The sequence below is a fragment of the Dinoponera quadriceps genome, unplaced genomic scaffold (assembly GCF_001313825.1).
Source record: "Dinoponera quadriceps isolate SergipeBrazil2010 unplaced genomic scaffold, ASM131382v1 scaffold696, whole genome shotgun sequence".
NCBI classification, from domain to species: Eukaryota; Metazoa; Arthropoda; class Insecta; order Hymenoptera; family Formicidae; genus Dinoponera; species Dinoponera quadriceps.
In genome coordinates this window covers 605,329-626,540 of record NW_014554799.1, presented here as the reverse complement: position 1 = coordinate 626,540, position 21,212 = coordinate 605,329, and the positions used below count along the sequence as shown (strand labels likewise).

Here is a 21,212-nt window from a genome sequence, read left to right as displayed (position 1 = left end):
ATTTTAATCGTACAAAAACATTACCGACAGTTATTTACCTTTACTAATTATGTATACGCTTTCGCGTGTACGAGAGGCAGCGCTACAAACGTTGAATATGCGTACGTTATCGTGTTGCTGCACTCTCCCCATCCATATAAACGATCGATATATATACATATATATATTTTACCAGAATATCATTCCCGATTAACCGTCGGTTAAAGTGTAGAGGCGACGCCGTCAAAGGTAAATGTAGAGACGAATCCTCGATTGCACCGCGAAGGAAGGAAAAAGTTTCCGTTACGTCGCCATGTTGCACGTACGAAAAATTGGCGCCTCGCGGCGGCGTCGTTTTCCTCCCGACGCCGAGATCCGCGTCGCCGGTCGCGACATACGTTCGAGGAAACGACATGCGGGGGAACTCACCAGTGCGATGAGCCGACATCCGTCCTCAGGCGGACATCCGATATTCGTCGTAGCACTCGGCTGAAGATCTGCAACTCACGCGCGCCTTCCGATCGGTTCGGCATCGCGCTCGTTCGTATTCGCCACGGAGTTCAGAACGCGCCCTTGCGATTGAGATACGCGCACGCGTGCGCGCCGCTCCGGCCAATCGCGGCTCGGGTGGTAGAGGGTGCTCGGATCGATGTGCCCGCTACGGCCGGAGTGCGACGGTGGCGGCCGAGTCTTCGCGTTGTAATGGTACGGTTCGCGCAACTTGACACGACTCGATTCGGTTCGGCGTGGTGCGGCGCCTGGCGGCACCATTGGTTGCCGTCGACCCGGCAAACGAGATAGACACCGGTCGCCGTTGTGTCGCGTGTTGTCCGTGTGTCGCCAGTTTTTCTCTCTCTCTCGTCCATTAGTTCCGCTCGTAATCATCCGCATACATTCGTCGTCGCGCTTCACCCTGGTTTCTTGGTATTCGTCACAGCGAGCAGCCGGTTTATTCGCCACTCTCCGCAGCACTTTTTTTTGTTTGCCCGCCCGATGATCAGCAACGCTCGTCGTGGAGATCGTCGCGATATGAGCACGAGACGGTCGCGGGCCGCGGCCGACGATGACAGCTGTCCGAGGAAGCACGTCGGCGAGACAACGCGGCCAAGCAGCAGGACGTCGCGTGGATCTCCAGTGTTAATCGTAAGTGGCCTGCTTTTTTGTCTCTCCCCCTCTCTCTCTTTCCGTCTGTCTCGTCTCCCTTTTCCTCCGATCGCTTATCGCGCGCTCGAGTAGGGCGGCGAAGCGCGTCGCCACGGCAGGGGTTGCTCCGTCGAACGGGGGTGTGCGCTCCGCTTCGACGTGCGCGATACCAGTGATACGCGGTGCAAGGTGCGCGAGGGTCGCGTCGCTGCACCCCGAGGTCGGTGTACCGCGCTCGACGACGACGACGAGCCACGCTCGATACTTTTATTTTCGCCTTCCGCACTTTCGCTCGGCTTCGCCTTCAGACACGCTTTTTCTTCTTCGCGCGAATTTATCTCCGTGATCCGGTTGCGGGATCGCGCGTTCGCATCGCTGCTAAATCATCGACCGTTCGACGTTTTCTCGATGGCAGGAGGAATAAGTGCACGGAGGAGTATGTAGGACTCGTGCGAGCGTACGATAGACGAGGAGGTAGGAAACGCGAGATGTGTGTCTGATGTTGTTCTTCCTTGAGAACCGGAGATGGTATGTCTGTCGTTTTTTCCTTCTTTTTTTTCGGCAACTCAGACATTTTGGGATACCTGTAGACTCGAGATACAATCTAAAAATACTCTAAAAATACTCTAGAAATATTCTAGAAATATTTTAGGAAGATATCCTGTTTTTTCCTCCGATCGCGCTCGTGCAACCGTTAAAGGCGACCGTTTGTTATTTATGCTAAAACGACGTCGCATAGGGAGCCGCGTGCAATCTAATAAAGGTTAGATTCCAGGTGGTTACATCTAACATTAAATAGCCCGATCAGTCTATGCATGTGATTACAGTACGGTCGAGTGGCTTACTTACTTACCAAGTTGGAGGTTTCATTCTAGGGGACTGTACACGCGTATCTCGTGTATTTTTAATTTCGCTCGCCAACGAGAACGCCAACGGGAAGTAGCTTGGAAAACGAACGTTCAACATTTTTATATCATCCCGCGAATCAAGGTCGCGTTCTGCACCCTCAATCTTCCTCTTTCTCACGATTCCCAATTCCTCCCAAACTTCTCCCACTCGCACAGAAGACACGTCTGCGAAAGGGGCTCTTGATAAACTTTAATTAGAAGAAGATTGGAAGTGCCGGAACTTGTCGCCAACGCCATTAATCAACTCTCTTCTATTTCTGTAATTGTAAATTGCAATGTATATTCGAGAATAACAATAACTCTTTTTCCTTTTATTCAATATTATGATACGCCTGACTCCCTCTGACGTTGTTTTTCGTTATTTCGAATCTATAATTAGTTTTCAACGTCGGCAATTATATCTTTTCCGGACCTAGATTAGCCTTCGCACGGTCAGTTTGCAGGGCAAGCTTCGTTACGTTCGCGATATGGTCAGTTAAATCGCGCGGTAATTAACCTTTTACTCACGTAATCATCCGTATCGACGGTGTATTAAAAGAAAATATCATTTATTCCGTTTTATCTTGTGAAACTCGTTGCACCACACAAGGTATACGCGAGAACCCCTAAAATATTGTGCATAATGGATCTTTATTCAATATATAGATAAACTCGGCAATAAATCATCGCTTTTAACGCGAGCTGAAAATATCGTCCGGTAAACGCTCTCTCGCAATAATGCATATTTATTTCGGTCTTTATCGTAAACGAAATAGCAACACCGATGTACGTGTAAAATATTTAAAAAATTACGTCAACTGATGACGTTTGACACAAATATTCATGACATGTGTAGAAACACATTCGGAGTCGCTATCGCCGGAACCGACCTTCGCGTTATCGCGAAATTTCACGTTATCGCGAAATTTCACGTTATCGCTTCTCTGTCAATGTAATCTTCATTGCGTCACGATTACTTTCGATCGTGTCATTGTTGGTTCCATCCGACCTCGCGATCCCTATTACCTGCGTGTTATATAATAATGGACGAACGTCGGCCGATAAACGTACATGAAAATCACGCGCACGCGACATCGCGATAAATGTAAATAAAAATCACGCATACCACATCAATCGTTGACTTGNCCCCCCCCCCTCCCCCTCCCGATAGTTCTCGTCGCGCCTGTTACAGGCGCACGTTCACGCGCGTTAAATAAATTGAAAGAAAAAGCTGAAGTGTAAAAAGAGCGTAAAGTAAAAATGCATTCTGTGCGGGATAAGAAAAAAAAGACTCATGGAAATTGAAACGACGGGGACAGTAACCGTGTGTACAGTCGAAAGATCGCGCAAACGCGTGTAATTACAGACGCGATTAAGTTAATCACTTAGCGTAATTCCCAGTAATTAAGCCCGAAGTCGTTATGATATCGCAAACAGGAATTGAGTAACGAGCCGCGACGTCTTCCTTTATACGTGTATATTTCCGATGTGCTGCTTCATCCAATATTAAGAGCGAGGCGCCCTTAAGGACCTCTTTCTCTTCGATACGCCTGCCCCGCCGAGCTTTATTAATATTTATCGTTATTGCATTCGTGTACAAAGATAGAAGGCAGACGCTTATTGCGGTCGGCGGAATCGAGTAATTTTCTATCGAGCCGCGCCACTATATATATCCGCCCTCTCAGACGAGCGACGTACTACGTCAACCGGTATTAAGGGTGAAATCCCTTCCGTCAACGACTTCCCTTCGCCGACGCATTCGACGGCGCAAAAAGAGAGAGAGAGAGAGAGAGAGACGTGCGGCGAAAAATAAATCATCCGTCCGCCGCCGCCGCCGCTAACATCGCCGTCGATATCCGGCGGGGACGGTTTAGTGACCGATTTTCTCGTAGCCCGTTTTACGTAATCCCGACGGGTGAATGCTTGCGAACGGACACTAGATAAAGCGACCTCGAGATAAGGGGATTAAGTGTCGTCCATGCGCAGCGTGCGACGACAACAGGAAGGATGGAAAAAGAACGAAACGGAATCACGCGTCTTTTTTTTCCACTGTGCCTTCATCCGCGCGTCACTTATGAAAAATCACGTCCATTCGTCTGCAGACATCGTGACGGTATCCGCGCGGCAGAGATCCGAGATCGCGATTGCCTGAACGTCGTCGGCACGGATATTACGGAAACGTCGACGCTTAGTTAGCCGGTCGTCATCGGCCGGAGCTCGTTTTGCAATTCGCGTGGGCCGCTAATGAATCGTCTATCTTGAGATTTCCGCTTAATGCTCGTTTATCGTTAACGAGCGCGCCGTGAGTTTTATCGACTGACCGTGGGTTCCGCTCAATGACTGTCAGAGCGTAACATACAAGGAGACAGAGAAAGAGAGAGAGAGAAGGAAAGAGCCCATAGAATAATCACGTTCAATTTTAAGGCGGGCACGCGGTCAGAGGTTATTCATTCTTTTATTAGTACGGACACGTGCATGAGAGAGAGTGGCATAATAGGCCTTTTCCTGACGATCGATGAGCAATCAGACCGCCCGAGGACATCCATTAGATTGAATTTGCGAAAGAAGAGGCGGATGAATTAATAAAAATGTGCATCGTGAATTGCGTGCCGTAAATTCCCGATAAGCTGTAGGAAAAATTATCATCGTGCTTTATCCTCACTTTTTACACAAATCCGTTTACACAATTCCATCCTCCTGCGAAAGTGCGATAAATTAAAAAATATTTATACGATTTATGCGATAATATACGAGCACGCAGATGTATCTCTCACGCGAGCACGGACGGAATTATCGTCGGACGATTATTCGTATTCGGTTACTCGTTCTTGCGTATAAATTTTGCTCTTCGTAAAATTACGAAATCTTCCGATACAATGCCGCGAAATTTACTTGCCTCTCAATTTACCCTCTTTAGATTACCTTGCGAACTTTAAGATTAATTCGCTATTCTCCGGGCGCGAGCTATGCTGCGAAAACTTTCGAACGGTGGTCGCGTTCTTCGCGGTTCGCGCTTATCCTTCTTTCTCAGTAGGGAATCGATACTCGATTTCTCACTCGATCATCGCTCCCGTTCCTCTTGGGCTTTCCTCACATAATCTTCTAATTATAACCGCGGCCCGTCGTCCGTGGATACGCGCGCTTGTTTCCCAGTGATCACAAAAAAACTCCGCGTCCTCTTTCGTGTCGTCACTCGAACCTGCAATTAAACTGTCACTCGTCGTTGACGAAGAACTTAACGTCACGCCGCAATTAGCGACGACGATTTCATCGTCATTGTACGCAGCAGTGGCTTTTATTGTTTCCATCGTGCAAAATAAATCACTCGCCGGCGTGCCTACCTTAATGAATCGTTCGTTTCCAGCTCGCTAAATGTCGAGATCCTGGATGGAGTCGCAAAAGAGAGAGAGAGAGAGGGGGAGGGGAGCGCCTGTCCAGCGACTCGTGTAATAAAAATCCTTGATAAGTCGTTATTAATATTAAAGATATTGAATATCGAGCGAATTCCAGAGAAAATCAAACAGTAGACGGATGCGCTCCTTCGTTTATTGGTCCTAAAATTCGTATTTTAAAGGCTATACGTCTTTTTCCCTTTATAGTGAGTAATGTACAATGTAATATTCACCGATATATCACGTATAATACGTTTTAAGTTACCTGTGATATCTTTGATAGAGCATTTCTCACGTTCATTTCCACGCTAATTGATTCACCCCACGTTCCGGAGCTCATACTAGCAATTTCGTTGTCGCCTCATCGAGTATTATTATTTTACCAATCATTCATATAATTATATTGTATTATACTCAATACAATACTAAATAAAGGTAATAATAATAATAATAATAATAATCATATGATTACCGTTAGTACGATTGTAAATATTTCGGGTGAAACATTCGGGTGAACCCTCGCTCATTCGCAGATGAGGAGAACGAATATTCCACAATCATTTAATATCACGAATTCCCTTCTCGCGGGGGGAAAAGTCCATTTTGCCCGATCTTGTATTTATTCCCTCAATTCCGAGATAATATTATATTTCTTCCTGTAAGCCCCACGAGAACGGTTCGAGGAACACCGATTTAGAGTCCGCAGGAATATTTTCCCCCGTGTCACTTTCAAGTTACAGACCGCTATTGGTTGCCTGCGACTCGAAATATCGATATTATGTCACCGAAATTACATCGCTTTACCACGTAAATTCTTGAAATAGAATCTGCGAGAAGCGCGGCCCATAGGGACCAAATAGTATATCGAAAAACGTCGTACCTACCTACCACCGGTGAAAGGGCGTACAAATTTCCCTGCGCTTCCAGCGTTACCGTTCCGCAATTTCTACAAGGAAGATAACCGCTTCCAAAAGGCCCTTTTGAGGCCGCCGTCGCCGTCGTCGTCGGCGATGATGACAACGACGACGACGATGTTGGAGCTATCTTTGGCGGCGTCGTATTACCCGCCGGTCACGACGTCAGAAAGCGGAGGAAATCTTCCGATGTTCGAACATATTATGGCCGAACCGGAGAAATCGATTCGGCGCAACAGGCGGAAGGAAATAATATCCGTCGCGGTCAAACTGGCCAGATTGCCTTTTGAGGCCTCCTGCGTTCATTTCCGTCCGATATAACCGTCCAAGAAATACACATCGGGAGAAACAGGTCGCGACGTGGTCGTCCACGATCACGAGGTCGGCCACGATGACGCAATTTAAGACGGGAACACGTTCGCGCTTTATTTATCTTGCGAAATTACTCGCGCCGTTTTATCGTGCCGCACGCTGTGACTCGAAGTTCTGAAATCCGCAAGGACGATTTTGAAATGCGGAAAGCTCGGTGATCCGATTTTCGGCTCCTTTTCTCGACTAGTAAATCAAACGTGGGCCCTGCTCCCCTTAATCATGGCTCGTTAACAGGTATGAGAAATAGTGCTCCCTGACGATAAGCCGATAAGATATCCGAAAAACGCGTTCCTCGCCTTCTCAGCGCGGCGAATTTTTCTCAATTTATTAATTTCCGCCACCTCCAAGACTACCGTAATTTCGCCTCACCTTTGACGTAGGGCGTGATTAACTGCGCGGCACAGACGGTTCGTCGCTCATTTATTCCACAGTGTAATATTACCCGTCGGCGGAAGCGTTAAGCGTCGTCGCTAATTTATTGCGATACTCGCGGCGTGTCTCGGCACGGCTTTGGGTCGTGTTCTCTATTCATGCGAAGCCAACGTAATACGGTTGAAACGAGGACCCGACCGCCTCCTTTGGTTCGCGTAAAAAGGTAGCCCGGACGAGGCTGTGGCAGCCGAAAAGCAAGCTCGAGTCCAAGTAGAGACAGCAGACGGCTGGCCGGTCAGCCGGCCGGCTGACCATACGATGATTTATTCACTGCGGCTCTCCCTGCCGACGAATTATTGTCCTCGGTATCGCGGATCTGGTTAACAATGTTTCGCGCTACGCGTATACAGCGTGTATATGGATTCAGTGTGAAAATTAGATTATGAAAAATATTTAAAAAATATATCACGCTTTGCGAAATATCATGTTCATAATTTGGATTTCATTGCACCGCGGCATTGAACACTGATGTGATACGCGGCTATGATACTGGCATATTTCATCAATTTACGTATGAGCCATAATTAACGTATGATAAATTAAAACGAATATGGCCAATGGAGAGCCAACTAAATGAGATGAAAAATACATGCGTCGAGGATCGCATTAGTTTGCCGTATCGTGAATCATAACACGTCCGAAATGTTTCGAGTCGCGATTACGGTATCTGTAGTCTGCATATAAATTGCTAGGGGAACTAAAATATCTTTCCTTAAATCTGAAACACCCCGTATAGCGCCCGGCTACGACTACATTGCCCTTTTTACGAAGTGCTTTCTGTAAACGACGAAACCCGTCACCGGAAGATAAATTGCAACGTAAATCTTCGGTGGCAAGACCTTGCGAGCGCGAGCCGGAGCGTATTTATTTATTTAAGGCGCTCAGAGGCTCCCTGGAAAGACAATAGTTCCACGAACGATAACGATTTAATTGTGTAAATATACGAAGAGGTTAATGCGAGGAATTCGTTAATGTTCCAGTAGGATCTGCGACGCTTCACTTTCGCGACGAGATCGTTCCGATATTTTAAGAAGAAAGCTCAGTGTCTACTCGCGATTCGAAATAAATTTGCACACAAAGCTGTCACGTAGACTATTCTCTTTCTCTCTCTCTCACTCTCATATAAATTGTGCCAATATTTTATGCATCAATATTAGAGCGTCCTTTATCTGACGTCAATCAATCGAGCAATTTCGTAGAATAAATAGCGGTTTGATAATAGTTCTCGATATCGTGCGAGACGTGAAGTTATAATATTACGAGTGAACTCGTGCGATGAATTGGATTTTTATTATGTGCTTTCGAGATTGATCGGCGCTCGTGGGACTTTTCTTTTCTTTTTTTTTTTTCAATAAAACCATTTTACAGTCGCACGCGACCCAGCCATTAAAAGTGTCGACTGTCGTAAGTTCGTGTAATTTATGTCGGCGATCCGGTCAGACGCGCGGCTGCGTTAGCGTCACTACTTTGAACGTCTAATCAGATATGTATCGTAAAAATATTCTCAATGCGGGCGCGTTTCTGCGTTAATGCACGCGAAAGACGAAGGCGAAGTCTTACCGGCGTCGCAAAGCTCTCGCTATCGAGCGAATCTACTCGACGTCGTCTCCCCCGACATCGAGCCGAATTATTCCGCGCTGTCAGAATTCTGTCTAACGGACGTGTACCGCGAGTTCACGAAGCGTTAATGGGATTTGATAGTAAATAAGATGTAAGTCATAATTACGGCACCAGGTGGATGAAGGCTCTGTTATCGCAACGACGGCGGTAAAGCCGCCGTAATCGTCACTTTCGCGGTAATTGCTAAGTAAACAGCGATTATCCTCTCATTTGTGACATTCCTTTTTATCATTTACTAACAGGGCTAGAAATTACATTCGTAATTTCGTCTTTTCGTAGCTTAGAAATTTCTGAACCTCTGAGACATTATATTTGAACAATGAAATTTTGAAGTGTGGAAAATTCGTCGTCTAAAAGACATCTTTACGACATCTTAGAATTAGGACGTCTTAATATTCCAGATGAAACTGGTACTCTCTAATTGCACAACATTGTGTTACACTCTCCAAAATTATTTTTATCAACAATTTCGATATTCGAATGGAGTTCGAAGCTTCGAGTAATTCAACTTCGAATCTTCGAAGTTTGTCGTTAAATGTCAAATTATATTGACGTTCCGAAGCTTAAAAAAACTAGTTCTGATTTTTGTTAATATTGTAATATTTTACATTGCGATTATTTATATACCGATAAAACACGACTTTCTACGCGGAGCTGCGGTAAAATGTTTCGCTTTAGCGGCGCGCACAGTTGCGGACGATAAAATATCGCCAATCGTCGTCGAAGAGGCGCGTTTGGTTGCCGAAGGGAGTAGGGGCGAGGAGTCCGAGGGGTTAATACGCGAGTTGAAATTGCGCGGCGAGCGCGCAAATTGCGAAACGTTTGCCGCCGGGCGACGGAAAAAAAAAGGGGAAACGAATTAATGATATCCGTAATTATTTCCAGAAGGAGCTACCGTCCCCATGCTTGGCAGCGGTTTTCCCGGACCAACTTTAAGTAAGTCGACAGATAGTGTAATGAAAATTTTCTCAATTAAGTCCCTTTGTGCCGCGGAGTTATCTCGCAACGCGCGATACAAATAGACGCCGGCTATATCCGATAACAGAATTCAACGCGAGGACTGCGAACCGAATTAAATTTCCCTCTCTCTCGCATATATTTGCACACTTTACCCTCCTTGACATTTCGCACATGAATAAATTAAAAAGTTTACATTGGCATTGCACGCGCGTAATCATAAATATACTCGCATTTCAAATTATATTATTTGCATTATACGTTGATCGTGTCTCTCGTCTCATTGCAACTCCTTTTTTCCCCGAGATTACGAGGCCGTATATCGCGCGGAGGGGGGGATGTAAACACGAAGGCTCGCGGGCACTTAAGACCGTAAAATTTTAACGGTTGCATTATACGTGCCGCACGTGGCGCGCGCGCGGCCGATCGAAACGTGAAATTGCGTTCCGGCCGTTGTACAATCGCGCGAGCACGCTGTATCGCGGAAAGGGTATTTCGCCCGTGTTTATTCGCGGGAGTAGGATTTGTTTATTCACGTCGACGCTATCGAATGGCAGTTTTATTCGTCGTCCCGCGGCACGTGAACAAAGTTTTCCTCCGCGTTTTAAGCCGGGACCGCCGAAACGCGCGCTCGATCTCGTCTGAATTCGACGATTGAGAGAAGTTCGTTCCCTGTATCGAGCTGTATCGGTCTGTGCAAGTGTGTACTGTACATGCGCCGCCCGCCCGCCTGTCCTGTTATCCCGTTCCGTTTCCGTTCTGTTCCCCGCCGGTTTTAGGATGTGTGCGCTTGTCGTGTCTGCGGAACATTGCCATGTCAGAAACTCCGGAGGTCCGCGCTATCGGAAAAACCGTGTGTCGAATATATCCGCTGATATCTTGCCGCTGAATATACCGCGTACACCAGCGTAATCCGACCGGGACTACCGATGTATCGGGCGGCCAGACCCGCTGGAAGAAAGGGAGAGGTTGTAATTTTTTATATTAAAAATCCCCTGTGACACGATCAGCGAGGAATTAATTAATGCGCGTGTTATTCGATATTCGCGAATCACGGTACGGTAAGCTCGACTTGCGCGCAAGCGAGAGAGCGAGTGCCAAGTGAATAATAGAATACCACCTTTCCGCGGCGTGTTAATTATGCAAATTCAATTTAATCAGCGGTAGACCATGCTCGACGGATTCGTTTGAGAAACCGAAATGCTTAACCGGCGGACGGGGATCGATGATCGTATACGTACGCGACGGTAGACGAGGGAGGATTTTCGACTCGCGATTTCTCGGGGAGATGAGATCGACGCTAATCTCGCAGCAGCATCGAACGGTAATTGCGCGTCTGACAGACTGTCGAATCACGAGCCGCGCATCAGCGAAATAATCTCGAGCGGTCTTATATATTCGCCATTATTTCTCGTCCATTATTTCATCTTGGAAATAATCGACTGCGATTAGCATCAAAGGGGTATTCTCATCTGTAACCTCGTCTTGTAGGTGATCTTCAGAATTCCTTTTTAGAAAAACTATATAATATTATGAAATATACAATTCTGAAGTTTTGTAGACATTTTATCAATGTTTTGACCGTATATAATAATTTCTACACGTTATTATCTTCATATTATTAAAGTTACATATAATTTTGTGCAGCATGAGCGAAAGTTTTGCTCGCATGGTTGCCACGATTTCAGACAGTTGTACACGGAGAAGAAAGTTTGGTTGAATTTACCAGTCAGTGAACGAACCAAACGCGTTTTGCTTGAAAGAAACAGATTTTCCGCTTATAAGAACCGAATTTCAGCCATGAGAACCAGAAATTCTGTTTTCTTCAACCAAAACGCGTTTGGTTTATTCACTGTCTGGTAAATTCAACCAAACTTTTTTTTCCGTGCAGACTTCTGAAACCGAAACGGCAAAAAATTGTTAAACTACAAACTCGTGGCTATCGTTCCTACCATAATAGAGAATAAAAATTATTTTTTGACAAAATGACACGACTAATAAGAGAAAACCCTATTTTTAGCCAGTTTTTTCAACTCTGCAAGTTTTTGAAAAATCGAAATATTAAAAATATTGAATAGGGAGGATAGTTACAAATTTATAATTTAATCATTTTTTTGCCATTCAACGTTAATAAAATTACTTATAACTTTATTAATATTGAAGATAGTAATGTGTATATAATTAAAATATACATAAATATTTATGGAAAATTTCAGAATTTTGTGTCTTGAAAAAATGCCTGCAACTCATCTACCAAACAAAACGTTCCAAATGAGGAAACCCCTTTAAATGTGCGATCGAAAGAAAAAATCAAGATACTAATCGTCTTCGCGAAGTATCACTTTCTTTTTGCCGTCGCAAAAAAAAATCTACAAGTCACGCTCTCGGAAGCCTCCTTTTATTTCGACAAGGCGACCTCGGAGGTCGGCCTTCCCCGGCACTTTTCCTCCTTCCCCTTCTCAAGCTTGTCACTTGCAGAGCCTGCCAGAGCATGGGCGGCCGAAGAGCCGGCTCGGGCGGGAGCCGGGCGAACGCCGGTGTCCTCAAGGAACGTGCCAACATGTCGTTCATGCTGGTCGTCATGTTCTTCGCTGTGTTCGGCCTGATCGTCCTCACGGAGATATTCCTGATCGACGAGAGACGCGGCGTGAGCGTAGGCGGCACCGGCGTACTCGGGGGTCACAGAAGCGGTCATCGATTGCCAGCTGCGCCCGATCGTCCGGATTACGGCGAAGTAGGAGTAAGTAGTACGGCTATTCCCTCCGCTCGGCGATTTATATAACCTCGTCCCAGCTGATCCTACCCTGACGACGTCACTTTAATCGCTCTTCCTTCTCGCTGAAGAAATTGATTCCCATTTCGGTGCTGCTCCGTCTCGCTTTCTCTCGTTTGCGCACACATGTGGACGCAGACGTTTTCCAAGAGCTGTTCCGATAATAAAGGAATGATATAGACGACTATGTGAGCGCTCCTCGCACTTTGTCCGCCGTCGTCTTCACTTCATCTTGTTAGTTTTGCGTGAACGAACATTACTCACCGCTATCTTCTCTCTCGCAATAGTCGCTTGCTCAGCTGCTCTCGGTCTCGTTGCCGTGTGCGAATTGTAACTAATTTGTTGTTAAATTGTTTCCGGAACTTTGAATTGCGTTACACTCTGCGAGTGCGCCGGTCTATCCTCGGAGGACGTATCTCGGAACGCGTCTTTCCGTTTGTCTCTCTCTCTCTCTCTCGACTATCCCATCTGGTTCGCGGTGTCATTTTTCTCCGGACGTTTTCGACCGTACGTGCAGCGACATTTTATTCCACCGTTGATTTAATTAGCATGAGTTCAATTCTAATTCACCGTGTACGTGAACGCCGGCGCCGAAATTACGCGGAAAAAGCGGCATTTGCCGGCAACGCGTTGAGAAAGAACACGGAGGAAAATGTAGACCGAAAAAAGACAAAGCGACACCGTGAGATTTCCGCCGGCTTGCCGCGTATTTTGTTTTCTCCTTCTTTTTTTCTGCTAGAAAAGCCCGATATGTTTCTGACAGGTGCGAAAGCCACGGCAAAGCCGCTTGCCGGCACAAAGCGATTAATAAATCCGATAATCTCGCGGCATATTTATCTCACCCAGCGCAGTATTTCACGACGCACGCGGAATGTTTGCCGCTGCGATCTCTTTCGAGCGTTCAACTTTGGAATTTACGCCGGCGACCGACGCGGTTCGAGGGCTCGATAAAAGAGATAGAGGGAAAGAGAAGACTTTCGGAATCTCTGCAGCCCGCGGCGCGATTTTTAGTGTCGAAGTAACTCGCCGGAAATGTCTCTCTCTCTCTTTCTGTGCCTTTGGTAGTAATAATCAGGTGCACGGGGTCATATTCCGATCGGAAGAGGGAGAGAGAAAGAGAGAAAGAAGAAGACGAGATAGAAGAAGAGAAAAAATAGATATCCGGAAAACTCTCGGAACTTGAACACATTCCCCGTTGTGCGCAGAAGCTCGTTCGCTCGCTCGTCGGCGAATTACCTCACGTATAAAACCCGGTCTGAACTAAGTTACGCTTAATGCTCATAATTAAACTTCCGGCGAAATAAAAACGCGCGGACCGCTGAGAGAAGTGTGAGCTTGTATCCTTCTTCGGCGCGCTCCGGATGAAAATAGCCGCGGGTATGAAAACAGAGCATTACTTCGCCGTGGCGAATGGTTAACCGGCTTCTTATTTATCTTTCGCGCGTTGTTCGCGTTTCCGCGCATTATCCATGCCACTCGCGCGGATTTTTCGAAACGGGCGAACCGCTCCAATTAGCGCGCCGTTTCCGCGCATTTATCACTCCTCGCACTCGTCCCGTCTGCTGCATCGCGAATCTTATTTTATTCCGCCGCGTCTGCTTCCTCGCGTGCGAAATACGCGAGTATATTATATCCCCCCGGTGTCTCTTTATACATCCGTTATTGCTCCCTCGGTAATCCTGCGAGCATTTTCCGCCGCGAGCTAAAGGACACGAACCTTCGAGAACGCGCTCGACGCGGGAGGGGAGGGGGGGGCGACTTTTGCACAACGTCGCTCTTTGTCCACGTGGAGCACGAACAAAGCGAACGTTCCAGGGCGGAACTCAGGCGAAAAGGCCGAAAACTTCGTAGACCGCATGTAGCTAGAGGTACATCGATTTTTCCCGAGACGCAGACGTATGCCGTCGTCGTGCCCTTTCAGCCCTCGCGCCTCGATGCCTGTTGCAATGCGCCCGGTGGTGTAGTTTATGCACCCTCGCGCGCCGGACAATGATTCACGCGAATCCGCAAGTTGGAGGAGAAGAAACATGGACGGGCGCGCGTGCGAGAAGGCAGAAGGAGTCGGCCGCGGCCTGGAAAAGACACACAACCGCTGCGGAAAAGTTTAACCGGATACGACCGAGCGCCTGACTGACAAATTAGTTTGCTCAATCCCGCGGAACTTTCTTCATCCGTTTACGTCTCTCTCTCCGTCTCTCACGGCGGAGTCGCGCACGAGTCCCAAAGTATTCTGGAAAACTCACCCCGAAGAGTCGACGATCCCGGGAATTTTGAAGTTTAACATCTCGACCATCGCACCGTCCTCGTCAAGCGTCATATTTATGAGCCCTCTCTTGATCTCCCTTTTTTGCTCTGGCTTTCTCTCTCTTTCTCTCTTTCCGTTTTGCTCGAATCGACCGCGATCGGAGATAACGCGAATTGTTAGCGGAGGTTAAAGCGCTAACGTTAATTGTTGTTATCGATAACGGCCACTGATCCGGGATAAACAACTCTCGTCGACCGTTGCGGAATATATTTTCACGTGCGATACCGTAATGTATACTCATCGAGCGTGGTCGATGTCAATAATTACACGAATGATCCCTGTAATCACCGGGAATACGCACAACGGTCGCGATTGATATTATTGTAATATTAACGGCCTTTGTCACATTTAATTTAATGACACCGCCGATCCTGCAGATATGCCCGATAACCGTTAGAATATCCTCGTCAGCAGTCATTTTCAGTCGGGCTTAGCGCGCGCGGTGATTGAAACGTTGATCCCGGGACGACGGGAGGAAGTGAGTGCGAAATCACCGGTCTTCGGCATATTCACATCGTTGTCACCCGGCTGAATCCCATTTTGAACGATGATCCGCAATAGGGCTCCCAAGTACTCGGGTATCTTATTATCCGGATATCCGAGATCGACTCCGACCCGACCGCTCAAATCCACACTATTCGGGTAATCCATGTACAAGTTCAGACCAGGGCACGTAATGGGCAGTGGACTCTTTCGGAATTGATTCCGATCGGGATCGCTCAATTATTCCCTATGAAATATAAGAGAAAGTCTAAGGGGAATAACGAAAAGATTCCGATCGGAATCGATTTCGAACAAGTCCATAATACGTGCCCTGAATCGGACCCGAATCCAGAAACGAGATAAAATATTTGTTTGCAGCAAAGTGATTTGTTAAAAGTATTTTTGATTATGCCAACCAAATTTTATCGCTGTCGCAGCAACGTTTTGCTACAACAGCAAAATTATTTTTTCCGTGTAACAAATCTTTTTGCTGTCACTCTATTAACAAAGAATTTGCTACTCGAGTAAAATGATTTTCTCTGTGCAGAAGCTCTGTAGCTTGTTCTCCACGATGTTGATTAGTTGTCTTGAAATTTCGATCTCGATGCATGTCGTTGCTTAAGGGTCATTCAACAGTTACATCATACTACGAGGAGAGGGGTGATCTATTAGCTTACGTGACGGTCCGTGATGACAGGGAGGGAAGAAGTAAAGACCATGTCATATTAAATGGCATAATTTGTAAATATATATGCACGTGATTATCCACTTTGTTTGCATTCGTGACACATTTGGTGAAAATTTTTAAGTTTTGACATGGTTTTGTGTCAATAATATTCAAATATTGATTTTTAAATATTTATTCCTTTAAAAACACAACTTTTACTATTCAAAATTATAAAATAAAGTAATTAATTTGATATTACATGCCTAACAATTGTTTGTATTTAGATTTATATTTGTCTTTAGGAAAAGATAGTAGCGTGCAGCCTAATATTTACTATAATATGATTATAAGCTATTTTTAAATTTTAAGTACGACGGGGGATAATTTCATATGTTACGTAATATTAGAAGGAGTCAAATATTTTGAAACGAAATTGTGACGAAGGGGATGGAAAAGTACCCACTTTTAGCGTGAATTGTTGAATGGCCCCTAGCTTTGTTTCGCGGTTGTCGTGAAGACTGCCATCGCGGAAATTACATATTTATCTTGACAGTTCAGAGGATTAAAGAGGTTTAAGTTAAGAGGACTAATGTCCTCTCACGTAAGATTGTTAAATATTCCATTAGAAAGGGATCTAAGTTACTGCGATCGTGTTTGTTTGATCGATTCCGCCACGAATTTAGATCCGGATTCGACTCCGACTTCCGATCCGGATTTGAAGCGTCACGTTAATCCGCTATCCGAATAATCGGATATCCGGATACAGTCGGATCCAAACGAATATCGGAGCCGTAATCCGCAGAACGCACGAATCTCGGAACTCTCATTCGTCTTTTTGAAAAGTGTGCGCGCGTGACTTGGAGAAAAGTGCGAGGATTTATCTGTAACTCGGATTTCCCAGATCGGTAGAATTCTCCGGCGAATTATAAATCGTCCGAGGAAGCGGTCGCGAAAACGAAGAGAGAAAGTTCAACGTTCTTTGAATCGTCATAGACTTCCGCCGGGAAAGGATGACCCCTCGAGCTTACTTGCTCACTTCGTTCCGCATCTCGCGGTTGCAACAATGTGTGTGTCCATTGTTGTCGCGGGTAATGGAATTGGTTGGATCGCGCGGATTGAGCCAACCCCGACTGGTCCCGCGCGATCTAACACGAGGATTCCCGGGACAACGCGCGAGTTACTCCAGGGGGGGATCTTGGTGTCTTCAGGCCGAAGATTATGCCGGTTTGAAAGGTAGCTTCGACGAGCACGTCGGGTTATTGGTTCACGGGGAGGACGGCGGGCAGAAGACGGCGATACACCCGGATCCGCGTGGCTTACCGAGCTTACCGCCCAGCTTGGAGGCCCGTCTGCCGCAGTTGGATCAGAACCTGAAGGTCACGCATGCCGAATGGTTGCCAGTTACCAATACGAGGTACGTACATACTATGTAGGTAGGTTCGCGCGAACCAACCCTGTAATTAGCGGCGAACGGTGTCTTTCGTGTCCCGAGCTCGCGTTTGTTAAATTCGCGCCAGCCACGCGATGGAACAAAGGTCGTGCCATTTCGCGCTGAATTACTCTCACGGCGTTATTATTAAATTCGGCCTTGCCGCGACGTATAGGAGTGCAGTTCTCGGCGCCTCGCGCGCGTTTAATTATGAAGTCCCGATTTGATTCTTCCGCGCGGTAAACAAAGGCGCGGATCGAACGATCGATCGCGCCCGGCAAATTAATTTCGTTGTTAATTGTCGCGTCGTGGAACGATGTTTACAATACCGCGCGCGCACGTCGCACCCAGCGAGAAAACGCGGACGTTTCCCAGCCGAGTGTTGTAATTCCGTTATCACGCGGAGGATCTTGGCAGCGTCGATTTATCGAGAATTCCATCTCGCTCTCGTATCGCGAGCGGAGGATTCTCGAAATATCAATCTATCGATAAAATTCGATTTCACCCTATTCGCGGCGGCGCTCAACGCGAGAGCAACAGAGAAGGGGTTTTGGTTACTATTCCCGCTGTATTAGACTTTTAGACAAGGTGAGAAATGAATTATGCATCGCGGACGGTCGCGTTTCTGCCTCGCCCTTGCAGGTTCAAATTCTTCGTTTACTCGGCGTACTTCGACGACAGAGTCAGCGGCGCCGGCACCCCGGCGGCCAAGAGCCAGGGTGTGGTGCGTGTGATCAGCGCTACTAAAACCAGAGGTCCGGAACGCGTCTGGTGTAGGCTCTGGTATCGACAGCAGAACGGCGCGAATGTCACTGCCTCGGTAACGGTAGCTGCCAAAGTTAAGGTACGCTCCTGTGCGCGCGGTGTCAGCCCTGAGGAACGATCGACCCCTCCGTGCCCGGAGCTTATCGAATTTCCACCCCGCTCCTGTAAAATTTATTATTTTCCTCCTCGTCTCTCACCCGCCGAGATAAGTTTCTTCGCGAATGTTATCGACGTGCAAGCCTGATTCGGTGCCTTTGTTCTCTCTCACACACACCTATGTTCTGTGTACGAGACACCTATTTGTTTCCTTATAAGGTCTGTGTATTTAACCGATGTAAAATTGATCGAATCGTCTTCATTCGAGCCACCGAAAATTACAGAGGAGGGAAGAAGATGCACGATGAATTGTTTGCTCGTCGTTTTATCGGCGGCTAATGTTTGTTTCTTCGCTCGAACATACCCCCTCGCACGTTCCCCTTTCGCTGTTGGTGGAGTGGTCGGCACGTTGTGGCACGTGGCGCTGGCTTTCAGGTGATCCGGGAGAATTGGAATCTGAAATACAGTGCCTGCTTCGTGATATGTCCGTTGCCTAAAGAATCCCCGACGGCGGACAAGGTGCCGGAGGCGGTGAGTGTCGTGGCGAGGCTGCGGGCTGCCCCGACGAATCGCATCCTCGTGCAGAATCGCCTCGAGAGCAGAACGAGCGACAAGGAGGCCCTGGCCGTTTGCGTGAAGCCTTTGCATTATTATTACAACAGGGTACGTCGATCGCACGAATAACGGCTATACCGAGTGACCTTTGCGCGATCATTCGGACACCTCGCGAGATGGGTGGTCGTTCTTTTTCCCGATTCGAAAATAGTCCCGCTAGGGATGCCCTTGGTTTGTTGGGATCGCAATTGTTCAAATGAATTACGCGGAAAAGAAGAGAAACTCGACAGGTAGCCTCTGGTTGTGAGATCGCGAGATGAACGTCGCGAGCGTTATCGTCGTCATTTCGCGCTCTCGTCGCGCGCGTTTCACCTTGTGACATTCATTCAGGTTTTGCAACTGGTGGAATTTATCGAGTTACACCGACTCCTGGGCGCCACTCACGTCACTCTGTACAATGACACCGTAGGCGCGGCGGCCGGCTGCGCGCTTAAATATTACGAGAGCAAGGATCTGGTTACGGTGTTACCGTGGCATCATCTGGACATGATTTCCCAGCGGGAAATTCGCACGGAGGGCCTCTTCGCGGCGCTTAACGACTGCCTCTACCGGTCTATGTACAAGTACGAGTACGTGGCGCTCGTGGACCTCGACGAGTACATTATACCGAGGCACAACGACACCATAATCGACCTGCTGCGGTAAGGCTTCTCGACATTAGCGCAAAGTGCGCTTATCGCTATCGCGTACACGTCGTATACATCGAGAGAAAAAGCCAGGGATGCCCATGCGGAAGTCGTATGCATTCGGCCAACACTGGAAAACTGACGAGGTACCGGAACTCGGTATTCAAGTACGCACTTCGGTACCAATGCTTTAAATAAGAAAGCGAGAGATGTCGTTTACGTGGAACTTAAACAGCTCAGGGATAAGCGGTTGCTTAGCAAGACTTGAGTTCGGTTCCAGCCGAAATCTGCTTTGCTTCGATGTTTTTCATCTCATATGATATTAAAAGTCTGTAGGTACAAACATTCCGGTCATAGCTGACTCTTTGTTTCACAGAATAATAATAATAATAATAATTAGTCCCGAATATAAAGAGATCCAATAGGCGAGGCAAACAGCATTGTGGCTGATATAACTGCTTTACTTGAGATCCTAAATAGATACAAAGAAAAGTAGTGACACATATACAAATATTATATAATTATCACGCAATAGCGTGCTATTATCACCGATAAAGATATACCTTGTAGTATTGACAATTACACAGTAATAATAATCATTGCTGGGAATCAATACTGCTTGTCCCAGTATTGGGAATCGATACACAGAATTAGAGAATTGGAGCTGCCGTAGATCAAAATTAACTGTCCAATACAACTGAAATTTCGTTAATGTAGCTAATTTTATTTGTCCCTGTTTTTAGACACTATAGCTAAAAACTAGTTCTGGCGGCTAAATTTTAGTTGTATTATATGGACGGCTAATTCCTTTTATCGATGTAATTCTTGGTACCTTTGCGATATTGGTAACTGGCACAGTATTATTTTCCGAGTCTTGGCCCATTGTTATCATCCCACCAATATCAAATCGGTATTCGCGTCTAATACTATTTACCAAAAAATTGGCACTGAACCGGTACCTCGCCAGCAGTTATTTACTTGGGAGCCAACGGTGTTTTCGCTGGTATCGCGAGATATTCACACATTCGTGCGAACGTTCGAACGCGATCGCTCCGCCGCGAGAAAATTGAAACGTAAAGCGCCGCGGAATCACCGGGTGACGCTCGTTAATTTTTTGCCGGGGGCGCCCGACTCGGACTAGCATGCGACGTTTCCGGGGCGCGCGAGCGCGCGCGTTAATCCCACGGCGAATTGCTTTTGCCAGGTGGATGGGAAATCGGATCAATATCAAGTCCACGGGCGCGTTCTCCTTTCAAAACGCCTTCTTCTATCTGCAATGGGCCGACGACCCGTTTGTGGTGACCAGCCGCACTCCCACCGAGGCCGGCCTGATTACCCTGAAGAAGACGCGCCGTCGCACCAAGCTGCACCCGCACAAGCAACGCTCCAAGTACATCTGCAAGCCGCAGGACGTGGTCGAGGCGGGCAACCACTTCGTCTGGGAGTTCATCCCGGGTCACGGCACCCTGAACGTGCCGTCGGACGCCGCGATTCTGCACCACTATCGCGTATGCGAGTTCGGCGGCGACGATTGTATCAAGACGCAGTCCACCGTCGATCGCACGGCCTACAAGTACAAGGATCGGCTCGCCGCGAGCGTGGACAGGACGTGGACGGAGTTGCGCGCCGAGTGCTCGCTGCCGGAGCTCGACCCGGTCCCGGTGTTGACGCCGCGAATCAAAGTCAGCCCGTTGGGCAAGTCGGTGAGGTAGCGAAAGACCATCGTCGAGATCCTATGGGACATTGGCAATTTCACC

At 47.2% G+C, this 21,212-nt stretch overlaps 1 protein-coding gene across 1 annotated transcript; it reads left to right on the top strand.

Annotated features, from left to right (window-relative positions):
* Positions 1 to 664: 664 nt before the first annotated feature.
* On the top strand, positions 665 to 21,185 carry LOC106742039. Its single transcript, XM_014614623.1, has 8 exons — positions 665 to 1,122; positions 9,625 to 9,675; positions 12,175 to 12,436; positions 17,133 to 17,338; positions 17,996 to 18,197; positions 18,650 to 18,877; positions 19,160 to 19,470; positions 20,660 to 21,185. The coding sequence occupies exons 3-8, from the start codon at positions 12,188 to 12,190 to the stop codon at positions 21,165 to 21,167; spliced, it is 1,704 nt and encodes a 567-aa protein (XP_014470109.1). The 5' UTR covers positions 665 to 1,122; positions 9,625 to 9,675; positions 12,175 to 12,187; the 3' UTR covers positions 21,168 to 21,185.
* The last annotated feature ends 27 nt before the right edge of the window (positions 21,186 to 21,212 follow it).

What these genes read in the sequence shown, in the direction of transcription:
- LOC106742039 (XM_014614623.1), top strand. Translation starts at nt 12,188, where the DNA reads ATGGGCGGCCGAAGAGCCGGCTCGGGCGGGAGCCGGGCGAACGCCGGT. An exon ending in CGGTAGCTGCCAAAGTTAAG is followed by an intron (nt 18,198 to 18,649) that starts GTACGCTCCTGT and finishes GCTGGCTTTCAG; the next exon opens with GTGATCCGGGAGAATTGGAA. An exon ending in TGCATTATTATTACAACAGG is followed by an intron (nt 18,878 to 19,159) that starts GTACGTCGATCG and finishes ACATTCATTCAG; the next exon opens with GTTTTGCAACTGGTGGAATT.